This window comes from Vigna unguiculata, chromosome 9, assembly GCF_037176805.1.
Source record: "Vigna unguiculata cultivar grain cowpea cultivar isolate G323 ecotype 2 chromosome 9, ASM3717680v1, whole genome shotgun sequence".
NCBI lineage: Eukaryota > Viridiplantae > Streptophyta > Magnoliopsida > Fabales > Fabaceae > Vigna > Vigna unguiculata.
In genome coordinates, this window is record NC_140800.1 from 41,875,357 (window position 1) to 41,888,922 (window position 13,566).

The window sequence follows — 13,566 nt, forward strand, 5'->3', positions numbered from 1 at the left end:
AAGAAAATCTGAACTTGATTTACAAAAATGGTGATTTATAAACTAAACCAATAACGAAAGACCTATAATAATAGACAGAAATCTACTCAACTCAGATTTCACAACCAAACAGAAAACTCTATGCGTGTGAACTTCATTAAAAGGTATCAAATCTTTATATTAGAAAAAGAAAAGTAACTCAAAACACAAAACTTACGTGGATCAAGTTAAGTTGTGACTTCTAATAAAAAAAGAGATGAAACAAGTTTCAAAATGTAGAGAATATTAAAAAGTTTTAATAAATAACATTGTTTTGTAAATAAAATTGAAGAGTCAACATTCTAATTCATATATTACAGTAACTTCAAAGCACGGTAATGTAGAATGTGAACAAAAAATATTCGAAGAACTGAATTAGAATCTAAGAGAAAAAATGGAAGAGATTGAATGACAGTGTCAGTTTTTTTCAAAGAAGAAAAAAACATTTAAAAGGAAAAGTGAAAGAAGAAGACGAAGAAGGAATAAGGATAATAAATGGGCCAAGGCCCAAAGGATTTTTATAAATAGCAATGTTTAAATTTGTTTAGCTTGGATAAAAAAATGTATTCGAGAATGAGATGTTGTGGTTTTCGCCATAGAAGTTTGGATTTTGAAAAATGAGTTTTACGAGAATGAGAAGTGATTTTTGAAAGGTGATTATGAAAGTCATAACCCCACTTGAAAGAATGATGATGAATGAGTTTGGGAATAGTAAGTGATGATTATGATTGGAGAAACCATTTCTATGATTCCATTTTGCTATATCGTTAATAAATGCATAGAACCAAATCTCTTTTACAGATTTCTCTGTCTCTCGTCAAAACCAAACTGTTAAAAGCATCCCAAAAAGAATATCACAATGTTCCAATCCATTTCAAAGTACTCCAAAGAAAAAAACTTTAACGCTACTTTCTTTCTCGCTCGACACAAACACACGTAGATGATGACAAAATGTCACGACAAATCAAAACACGGCGTGGTCTTAATGGTCACCTACTCGAGTTATATAGTAAATCCTATAAGATGGTCGTGTTCACAATTTTCACCAATGATATCGTGTGCTTTTTTTTTTTTCTTCTTTTAAAACGTGCTTTTTTCTTACCTAATTTATTCTCTCTTCTCATTCAGGCATGGAAAAGTGATTCCTGAAGAGCCCTGTTTGTTTTGGCAATGGTGTGGATGGATTTTATTAAAGCAAGTTGATAAACAGAAGAGTCAAATTACTTGTGGATAAAGGCAAAAGCCAAAGGTTTTAACTAAACGACAAATCATTATCTCAACTATATCCATCATCATATTTAGTTTTGGTTTAGAATCAAATCATAGTTTGAGGTTCTAATATGTATATAAATGTTTCAAAATATAAATAAATATCTAATTCTGTTTAAAATTATACATTCTATTGCATTGATCAAGTTAAATAATATTAACATTTACTTATATTAAACATATTATAGTTTTCTAATACAACATTGGTGAGGACTCAATAAATAATATATATATATATATATATATATATATATATATATATATATATATATATATATATATATATATATATACACACACACATACATATATAAGTAACATTTCTCTTAATTATTTCATTCACATGCAAACATATTTTTTTAATACTTTATTATTATCTAAAATGGTTTGTATATAAAATATGGCTAAATATTTTTATTTATTATTCTGTTAACATTTATGTATTTACAAATAGAAATTAGTTTTGAAATTATTAAAATAATTACCTCACTATTTTATTTTCTAAATAATTATTTATTCAAATTTAATTATTTTGAAACTAAAATATTTATCTATCTAAAAAGATAAATGGACAATCGTTTTCAATGTGTTTTCACTAATTACGAATTTGTTTGAAAAAATAGGTGCATTAATAAATAAAGGAGGTGTATATAACAATTATCTTATTTAACCATCATTAGTAGTAGGTTTCTAAATATCAAGCATGGGCCTAAACAGATTTCTCCCACCATGAAATTTAACTGATACCGCCGAACGCTGAAAAGGTTTAATTACAATATATTCTTAGAGTGTAGTTTTAATATATTATTAGTTTATATTTTAAACATAACTTTTTAAAACTATTACAACGGATAATGATTTTATTACCATGATAATAGATAAAGAAGATTCTTCACTTCAATTACACATTTCACATTTGTGTTTTATCTTTAATTATATTTTAAAATAAAATAAATTGTCCAAATACTAAAAATGGCTACACATTTATAACTTTAACTTATAACAAATCACCTACAACTTCATATAACTATCCACTATTTTTAAATTTTGTATTTAATCATTATTCGTAATATTTTTCAAATATATGAAAGTTCAATGTAAAAGTCTCTAATTGGATGATGATGTAAAAATAATAATTACACTACCTCAGCACTTTAAATAAATTTAAGCATTAATATACAGTTACATATCTAAGGGTTTACTTTTCATTATTTATTTTTTATTGTTTGTGTTTTCAATCACGCTCTTGGATTTGTAGTGGGCTATGTAATTGGGTTTATTTGGTTGGGTCGTCCCCTTTCCACTGTTCATTGGTTATTATCTGTATTTTCAACAGGTTAATTTCTGATTGGATCTAACTTTATTCATTTATTTTGTGTATTGTTTTTGGGCCTTTTGTCTATAATTTTCTTTGACTTTAAATTTGTTTGGGTTAATGAAATTTGTGAGATCAATAATAACTGTTGTCTGTGTTATTTCCACACTCAATGACTCGGTAAAAATAATATAAACAAAAAATAATCAGAAAACTAAAATAGAAAATAAGAATCATACTAGTCATGATATTTTTTATTTAAAAAAGGGAATAACCATGTTACAGCAAGGTATTGACACCTTCTCTGGCAATACTAACAAAGTGTTTACATAAATGGGTTGATTTTTTCTTTTTAATATGAAAAAGCAAAAAAAAAGTAAGATATTATTATAAAAGTAAAGAGTTAATTATTAAGTGCATAGATAACTTAGGTGATTGTTTATTATGAAAAGTTTTACAATTTTTTTCAGAAAAATTATAATTTTTGTCAAAAAAATTATACAATAAAAAAATTATATTGTATGATTTACTAATATAGTAATTTAAAAAAACAATTCTATTCTATTATGGAAAAATAAAAAATTATTCAAAATAATTGTATTTTAAGTTCTTGATAAATTTAAAATTTTTTTATTGACTATCGATAAATTTTTATGGTTTATTGACTACTCAACAAATTTATTTTTTTCAATTGAGTCTCCGCTATTAACTTTTTATGTTAATTTGGTGTGTGGTTATTAAGTAATTGACATAATTATTATTTTGTCATACCATTTTATTATTTCAAACTTTTATAATTTATGATTTTATAACTTTATTATTTTAACTTAAAGTTGTATAATTATAAAATTATGATACAGAAAAAGTTAACGACAAATACCTAAATGAAAAAGTTAAATTTATTAAGTATTTAATATACAACAAAAATTTATGTAGGACTCAATTAAAAATTTTTACAAATTCAGAACATAATTAAATCTAAAATCAAATACATATTTGGGGATGTTGTAGCTATAAGTAAGGTGGGTATTAATTAATGTTGTTATGGTTTGATTATCGAAGATGAGATCATTTTTGGTTTTGGTTACATGAATTGTGGCACACAAGAGACCAGATTGCATAAACATTAATTTAAGGAAGTTAGTATATGGTGTACATTATTCTCTTCGAATTCATCCAACAACACACAAAAACAAAAAATAAAGAATTTGACATTGGCAAGAGGAAGCCATGTGGCTTTTAAAAGCAAAGAATCCCAAGATTTTGTGGGAACAATGAATATCAAAGTTTTATATATTATATAAGTTAGAGGGTATGATGCAGTGTTAAAACCCTTTTCAATATTAGTGGACAGCCAGTTATGCTTTTTTTCTATTCATTAATTAATTCATAACGATCATCAAGATCTTTCAACATCTCATTAGAGAAGCCAACTAGGACAAAACTTACTTTCATTTCAATTTTTCTTTCTTGTCCACTCTTCTACATGTTTTTGCCAGCTTGTTCCGATCTAAGCTTTTCTTGATCAATATTAATGTGTTTTCTAAGATAATTTATCAGATAAATTCAACAACAATGATATTCAAAATTTGAGTATCGAGATTTATGGATAATGTTTATTCAGTTTGATATTTAGACTCACACTTTTATTTTTAATAATCTTTTTTCTTAAATGTGAGTCTTTTAACATTTGAAATGAGTCGGTCATAATAAGAACTAATGACTCTGGTACCATTGATGAATTTTGAATTTTCACTCTATATAGATTTAGACTCAGTTGAATTTTTAACACATGTCTCATTCATTAAGCCACCCTTAAACAAGATTTCGAAATCGAGTATATTATATTACAAATAATATAATATCAACTTGTTTCTGTAGAACCGGTCGGACACTTTTTCAAACACTTCAACCTTTAAATTACTTGTCTTTCATTCTTCAATGAGGCAGTCTCCTATTCATCCAAATTGCTCAAGGTGTACCTGCATAAAACATTCTCATACTTAAGTCAATATTGGTGTGACTATCGACCGTATTAAATGTTGTAATCGTATAACTCAACTACCTTACACGGGTCTTTTATTTATAATACTCACTATGATCTTTTACTTACCACAACCTAATCACAATCTAATCATACCTTAATGTTGTTATTTAGTTGATCCAAAATCTATTTTCACTAAGCCACATTTAGACTGGTTAAACATGCCAATTTAACAAAAAAAATTTGACAGACCAGATATCTTAATACACTCTAACATCACCAATTAGTTGGTCAAATATTTATGATCGTTTCACCGACAAGTTCATACTATACACAACTTAAGTATGATTAAGAGTTTTCAATGGAAAGATGTAACCAAAGCTTCCAAGCAAATTTAATTTGGATCACTAGCTAAGATAATCTCATCTTGGTTTGTGAATGCCCTCCTACTTCTAAGATTCAATGTTACGTGTTGTTGTGTGTGTTTTTTTATCGGTGGAAAGTAATATATGGTTCTGTTTGTAATTGGGATGGGTTAATTATGAATCTATATGTATCTGTATAAAGCATAGATAAGAAAGGTTTTTTGTGCAGACGAAGGGGCAAAGACAAGGATGGAGAAAGTGGAGTGGGCATTAGCAAAAGATGATTAGTAAACTAGTAATAATTAAATACTAACCTTGTTTGCATTAGGCTATGAATATGATGTTTTATCATTATACCTTTCTTCTCTTTATAACTAGTGATTGTCTACGTGTTTTGGTCCGAGTTATGTCCGTGTTGGCTTTTATGGTGTACTCGCACAAAACTTTGGTGTTTTGCACGTGAATATATGTAATATTAAATTATACCTAAAATACGAAATTGCTCCAATTATGAGTGGAACACATTTTTTTAACATCAATTTCTTCAAATTAAGTTTCTGTATAATTTTATTACATTTTATTTGGACATTTTGCTCTTGTACATGTTTATGAGTTTTTTTCTTTTTCTTTATATTTACATTTCAAATTTTCAAAATATATTCACGAGTTCTTATTCTACCACACTTTTTAAGAAAAATCTTGCATAAGTCAGGTTTTATTTCATTTGTAACAAATTTTCAAACTCTCACATTTTTTTTTTTTTCATTTTGTACTCTTTTTGAGAGAATCATTATATTTTCAAGAGTTCTAAATATCTTTATGTTTTAGATGGGTGAGGGTAAATTGTTTTAAAACAAATGATAATTAATTACTAAATTGTAATTCATGGTCTAAGTAAATAAATAACAGTAGTTATAAACGTACAACTAATAAACAAATAAACGTACAATGATAAAAATATATTAAAATAAATCATGAAATAAAATCTATAATAATACTTTTAAATATATAACAGTAATGAAATAATAAATAATAAAATTTACTCATTTAACATATAAATAGTACTCCACAACAATAAAATCTTTAAAAAAATAATGTAAAATGTAAAATAGGACTTATAAACCTCAGCTTTGAATCACGTAAATTGTTCATTACGCTGAACTCACTTATGCAGACTAAGAATTGCATGCCAATTTCAATCAGACTCATTATCATGTCTATTAAATATGATATTTTATACTTCTCAATTAATTCAGCAACTAACCGTACAAAATATTTTTAATTCAATTGAATTGAATTACAAACTCTATATTACATACTGATTTTTAGATTAAATTGAATTTAAAATTCATTTAATATCATAATCATCTAAAATTTATTAATATTTATTGTTTGTTGGATTTATTTGAATGAAAGAATATCTATAATGTATAATCAATGAGTGAGAGAGTCAAAAGTATAATTTGTATAAATTAATCAAGGGACACATCTACTGATGTAGCTAGTTTATGGAAATTCTGTTATCGATCTTCAGTTAAAAAAGTATATTATTAATATGGTATTGGATAAAAAATCCAGTTTTTTGATTAAAATGTATCTGGTATAGAAAATTTCATTAAAAATACTCGGTTAGATTCTTCCAAAATAAATCATATGTTAAGTGGAGATAATTACATATATTCCAAAAATAAAATAGTTTAGTCGATATATATTAGCTATCTTTTTCACGATAAATAATTCATCCTGGCATAATTTTTATTGCTTTTTTATGTTTTTTTTAGAAATAATGAAGAAGAATTGACTGTGAACTCTCATTCGAATTCGAATTCTTATTTTTGTTTAGAGTTATTCTTATTTTTATGATATATTACAAAAATAAGTTGAAAATTACAAGAAATGAGTAATATTAATATAAATTTATAGTGAAAAGCCAAAAGGTCTGGATCAATTAAAGACAGTTTCTATCCTACCACCGTCCACTGTCCAATGAATGAGAAAATATATTCTGATTGGATTCGGTTCTCTTCCCAGCGCGTGCGGAAGACGCGCATGTTTTTCTCACAAATCTTAAGATTTGGCTTCACTACAAGATTGTGATTAAGACCATTGCAATAATTATATTTAAGGAAAATGAGTACTGTTTATAAAGAACTTCTAAGGGAATCATTCTAAAATTTTAGAGATAAATAAAAAACCTATACAATATATATAAAAAAATAATGTAAGAGAAAACATTAAGATTTGAAGTCAAATTCTTTTAGACTCTTTCAATAAATTTTGATGAGTTGGTATATGAGTTTTGAGTAAAAGCCAATTTAGTAAAATATGATAATTTATGACTTATAGATAATAAATTGATAGAGGCCAAGCTTGTTAAATTGAAAAAGTAAAAAGAGCTAATTAAACTAAAAAAGCTTGAGATTAACATAAAAAAGTGGAGCATGTTTAATAACATAAATTAATGATATATTTAGGTCTACACAAGTTTGGATTGTGAATAGGAACACACAATAATAGTCTCACTATCTCTCTCTCAATCACTTTCTTCTTCCACTGTTGCACGCTGACACCCACATAAGCACAAAAAGACACCAACTTTTTCGCTCCTTCCTTGCATTTATTGTTCTTTTCAATTATTCATTCACATTGTCCTCACAAATTACTATTTATTCCCCACCAAAAAAAAGTCTTTTTTTTTTTTCAATTGTTTTCGCTGTGTCTTCTGTTTCATAGCTTCTTTCTGGGTTTTGGTTTCTGAACCACGACCACAGAAGTGGTATTTGTGAAGTTTGGAAAAGAAAATGACTGTGGAGAAGAGAATGAGTGATTCCGGCGAAGAGTTTCCCGTCGGAATGCGTGTGCTCGCCGTCGATGATGACCCCATCTGCCTCATGGTTTTGGAAAACCTTCTCCGGAAATGTCAATATCATGGTTTGAATCTTCTACTGTTGCTTTTACTTACTCTTATTCATGATTTAGGGTTTTGGTTTGTGCTTTGTTCTTTCTTTTAGATTTTTGTGTTCTGTTTCAGATTCTTTTGTTCATGGTAGCTTAATATGGATATACTTTTACTAATGAAATATTTATAGAGAATACTACAGTGAACTCCAACTTTCTTAATTGTTGCAGACGAAGCTTCTGTTATAGGCTATAGGCTACATTTTTTTTTTATTGCTTGTTATGCCTTGATTTCGATACAGGATCTGATTGTTTCTCTGGATGAGTATTTTGTAGCGTGTTTGGCTTCATATTTGGGACATGATTTTCTAGGTCTTGTGTGTGATTTTAGAAGCTAATAATTGTAGCTTCCCCACCCTAAACTTGATTTTCTGAAGCTAACAGTTATAGGCTTATAGCTTCCGCATCCCGAACGTGATTCTTCCATCTTTAACAAATTTCCAAATATGGACTTGGATGAACATTAATTTTGTAACTGTCTATCCTTTGGATGTGTGTGCAATGTGCCTCTTTACTCGTTCAGAATGATATTTATCTTGGTTATGGATGGGGTTGCAGTAACTACGACAAATCAAGCAATAACAGCGTTGGCGCTTTTGAGAGAACACAAAGACAAGTTTGACCTGGTAATCAGTGATGTGCATATGCCAGACATGGATGGATTTAAGCTGCTTGAGCTAGTGGGACTCGAGATGGACCTTCCTGTCATAAGTGAGTGAGAGGATCTTGTATGCTTATATCTGATCTTGGTACCTAATTATCACCATTTCTTCATTTTGACTATCATTATTTCACCATTTCTGACTTGATTAACAATTATTGATATAGTTATTAATCAAGTTAGAAATTTAATGTGATGTACTTAGATGTCAAATAATGAGTTTTCTAACTTCTTTTCCTTTTGAAAAAGATATTCATCTGTACTATGTTTTGTATAGATAGTCCAGTCCTGCAATAGATTTTTTTAAGTTTCGTAGTTGGTTTTTGATAAATGTGAAAAGGTGATGTGTCAATAATGTTATTTAGGAAGGCTGTTTGAGTTATTTGCGCAGCTTTAATGATTATTTGGTCAACCTTTGGTGTTATAAAATGTTTTATTTCAGTGTTGTCTGCAAATGGTGATACGAAGCTGGTGATGAAAGGGATTTCTCATGGAGCTTGTGATTATCTGCTGAAACCCGTGAGAATGGAGGAGCTCAAGAACATCTGGCAGCATGTAATCAGAAGGAAGAAGTTTGACTCAAAAGAGAAGAACAAAACAAGCAACTTAGACAAACCCACTTCTGATAGTGGCAATGGACATGGATTGTCAGGAGCTGTAAATTCAGATCAAAATGAGAAGCTGACTAAGAAACGGAAGGATCAAGATGAAGATGAAGATGAGGAGCAGGAGAATGATCATGACAATGACGACCCGTCAACCCAGAAGAAACCTCGGGTGGTTTGGTCTGTGGAGCTGCACCGCAAGTTTGTTGCTGCTGTTAATCAGCTAGGCATTGACAGTATGTTCTTCACTCTTTTACAGGATAAAACAGCTGCTATAACTTCTATCAAATTCTTCATGAGCTTGCTTATTCAAATTGTTCTCAATATTTTTGTTATTTTCAAGATGCTTTTTGATATCTGGTTAGATTTTAGCATCATCAATTTAATGGTCAGAACATGTATATGTTCTTAATTATTCTGAAGACTTTCTCAACACTCTTCCTTATTTTAAGTGACACAAGGTCACAATTATTCAAATTTTATGCCATGCAATGTACTTTTCCCTTACTAGTATGAATTTGGGCTTCATGATATTGTTGTTTTGCTGGCAGAGGCTGTACCTAAAAAAATTCTTGATTTGATGAACGTTGAAAAGCTTACAAGGGAGAATGTGGCGAGCCATCTCCAGGCATTTTTCTAGTCCTTTGTGTTTTAATTTACTGTAACATAACTTTTCATTCACTGAATGTTTATTATTTATGAAATGGCTGCAGAAGTATAGGCTTTATCTGAAGAGAATTAGTTGCGTGGCTAACCAACAGGCTAACATGGTAGCGGCCTTAGGGGGTGCAGATCCATCTTATCTGAGAATGAGTTCTGTGAATGGGGTTGGACATTTACAAACATTGAGTGGTTCTGGGCAGCTTCATAACAATGGTTTTAGATCCTTTCCACCTGGTGGGATAATTAATAGGTTGAACACTCCTGCTGGTTTGAATGTGCACGGATTTCCTTCTGGAGTTCTTCAGTTGAGTCAGTCACAAAATTTAAACAACACTAATGATCATCTGAAGTTCCGGTCAGCCATCACTCCTGTTAATCAGAATGGTGTTCAGGGAATGCCATTGTCTGTTCAGAACAATAAGAGTCTCATTTCTGTTCAAAATTTGACCTCTGTTTTTAATGCCAAAACAAATTTTCCCATCTCAAATAAACTCCCAGATCCAAGACCAAAAATAACATCTGTCTCTCGCACTTCAGATGTAGGTATCTCAAACAATGCCTTGATGTTGGAACCATGCCCTCAAGGCACACAAGGGAGTGTAAGGATTGAAACTTTATCTTCTTCAGTGGCCTCTCAACATTCAGAATTTTCTTTGCCTTTGCTGGATCAAGGTAGGTATAATGATAGTTGGACAAGTGCGGTGCAGCCACCTGTGATCCAGACAAACTCTTACCCTCCTAGTGAATGTTTTAAACCGACAAATATACCACCTCCAGATAACATGGCTACTATACCCCTGCAAGGTGGGAATCTGACTGGTTCATCCATCACTTCACTGTCCAGGCAATCCCATGATTCAATGACAGATATGCATTCTGAAGGATTGACTTTAACTAACAGACCTGGGAATATAAGCAGTAATGTGCCATTTCAAGGGTGGGATGACCGTAATCACGATGCTACTCATCATTCAAATAATATGTTTGCATCAATAAACTCACTGACTGCAGTCAATGGTGCTACTGTTCCAACGGGCCATGCAGCAGCAAACTCAGCCACACAGAGAAATTTGGACTTTAACTTTTGTGATCCCTTACAAATGAAGCATGACGGGTTTGTGGAATTAACTGAAGAGATCTCATCCAAACAACATCAGGCGAATATCCTGAACCAGCAGAAGTCTCAACATAGTCATTTCTCTAATAATCTTGGTTCATTGGAAGATTTGGTCAGTTCAATGATGAAACAGGTAATATCATTTATGGTTATACAGAGTTTTTCCAAAAAGGTTTCTGTATTTTTTTTAATCATGTTGATTACACGAAGTGCTCTCATGCTTAACTGCTTTAAAGTTACTATTTAAAAATCTGTCTGTTTCGTAGGTTTCATTTAGATGCAATCACTGCATAATATATGCGAATCTTTTGATTAAGCTGATACCATCCCCACCAATCATAATTTTCACTCCTTTGTCACATACTTTCTGTATGTCATTCTCCTTTGATTATATAATGTTTAAGCACTGTTATACTTGTCCTGCACACTGCAAAGGAGTTGAACAGTTACATTATAAGCATTTGGTGAAATTCTGCTTTTCCCGCATGATAAAATTTATGGGCCATATATTTCGTTGGTGTTCATTGTGGTAAATCTGCCAAATAAGAGCAACTACCTTCATCCTTTTAACTTTCATATTGGCTAAATCCATCTTATTTGTCTATCCTGGATTGGTTAAATAACTTGTCTAGAGAGTATTATATCCGGTTATTTTAGCATTTATGATCTAGTATTCTAGTATTTATTGATTATGCAGCTGTTTTATCTTGTATCTGTCTTCAATATTTCCCTCCCATACTCATTCAGTGCCCATGTTCATGCCATGCAGGAGAAAGACAGGCTGAAGTTATTGGATGAAAACCTCATTTGCGATAATTACCCTGGTGGGTTATCTATGTGATAGAAGATCTTCCAGCACATAGCAACATGTGTCTCCATGTTGATGAGTTTTATAGTTCTCATTGTGTTTAACCACTTTTGTCTTCCTGTAGTTTACTGTAGAGTTTAGCTTCTCCAGGTTACTCTGTACTGAGCAAAGTTCTGTAGGTTCTAAGTGCTTTCTAATTTTATACACATGCATTGTTGTCCCAGTCTGGGTCCAGCATTGCGTTATCAAGTTATTAATCACTTTGTTTGATCTCCGTTGACATGTTGGCCTGCAAATTGGACCTTAATCTTCACTCACAGTCATGCTTGCAGTGAGAAGAGAGACTCGGGCCAGGTGGAACTCAGTAGACAAATGGGTACCCACCTGAACCCTGAGTTTTTCTCACACCTTTCTAGAGTGATCAGGTAATGCAACTTTGTTAAATGTAAGTGATTACGATGATGAATGACAATAAACACGATCCTCCCTTGGAAATGTTGTCTTAACCAAAATTATGCATTTAGTTTTATTTACTGACATTGCAGTATATACAAATCTTGTGACGCATGCACGAGGAAACTTATCTAATATTTGATTCGTTTGAAGTAAGATTATTTCATAAATCGGAATGCATAGTTATAAGCTTTTAGCTGTGAAGTTACTGATATAGTAATAGTTTTGTAATTCATGATGTGTGAATATGCTTAGTACAGTTTGGATTATCAATAACTACATATTTTGATATCTAAAATAGACCATTACTGATAAAGGAATCGAATCTCTTTTTCTGGATAAAGCTAAACAGAAATGCTTTTCTGCGTTGCAGTATTCTCGAGACCCATCACAGACCAAGTTTACGAAACTTTTAATTCACCTTTACGTGAAAAGGTTAAAAAAGTGATGAAAAGGATAAAATTACTTACACCCACGATTTCAATTTTATGCCAACCGTCACGTCAATGCATCTGCAATGAGAATAATTCGGTGAGGCATGGACTGTGGAATAGTTTGGTTTTAATCCATTTTTAGTTTTTGTTAGTGCAAAATAGTTAAATATATTTTTTATAAAAACTTGTCAAGTAAAGAAAATATTATATAAAGACCCTTGTTCTATTTTTTTTATTGTCATTATCACAATTTCCATTCACGTATTCATAAGTAAAGCACAATGTCATTTAAAATTGTACAATAATTTGTTATTATAAAACTACTATAAGTACAACTAAACTAGAAAACAACTCGTCAACAATTACATTTATTAATTGCTAATTAATCAAGATACATAACATCATATTTAAATATAATAAGTGGTTTGAATACCATGATTGGAGTGAGCCCAGGGTTACATTTATATAAAATTAACTTTGAATAATTAAAAATAAGATTTTTTTTTTAATGATACCGTAAAATTGTGCTTATACTTCGACTTATAACTAACCTTTGCTGACATAAACCTGTTAAAATTAAATTTCATAAAATATATAAACTAAGAACACATCTTTCTTTGTTTTAAAATCTTTAACACTATGTAACTATGCCAGTGGAATGACCTTTCTTTTTCCCACAACTGAAATCATAAAGAAATTTGGTTAGCTTTTAGTTCTGCACTTACCCTTGCTTTCTGGGGAAGGCCCTTTATTATACCCCTTATTTGCTTTCGGATAAAACCAATAATCTGAGCAAGGTACACAATCAGCATTTCATTGATGAAGATACAGGACTAAATGACGCAGTGGAATTAATTTTAGCATTAAGGTTTCAGTATAGCCTATGATATGTATGAATGGAAATTAAAAAGTCATC

At 30.3% G+C, this 13,566-nt stretch overlaps 1 protein-coding gene across 1 annotated transcript; it reads left to right on the top strand.

Annotated features, from left to right (window-relative positions):
• Positions 1 to 7,523: 7,523 nt before the first annotated feature.
• LOC114163238 (two-component response regulator ARR12) lies at positions 7,524 to 12,258 on the top strand. The gene is made up of 6 exons (XM_028047420.2): positions 7,524 to 7,882; positions 8,468 to 8,620; positions 9,013 to 9,411; positions 9,727 to 9,803; positions 9,889 to 11,088; positions 11,725 to 12,258. Exons 1-6 carry the CDS (start codon positions 7,753 to 7,755, stop codon positions 11,794 to 11,796), a joined length of 2,031 nt encoding a protein of 676 aa, XP_027903221.2. The 5' UTR covers positions 7,524 to 7,752; the 3' UTR covers positions 11,797 to 12,258.
• Positions 12,259 to 13,566: the final 1,308 nt, after the last annotated feature.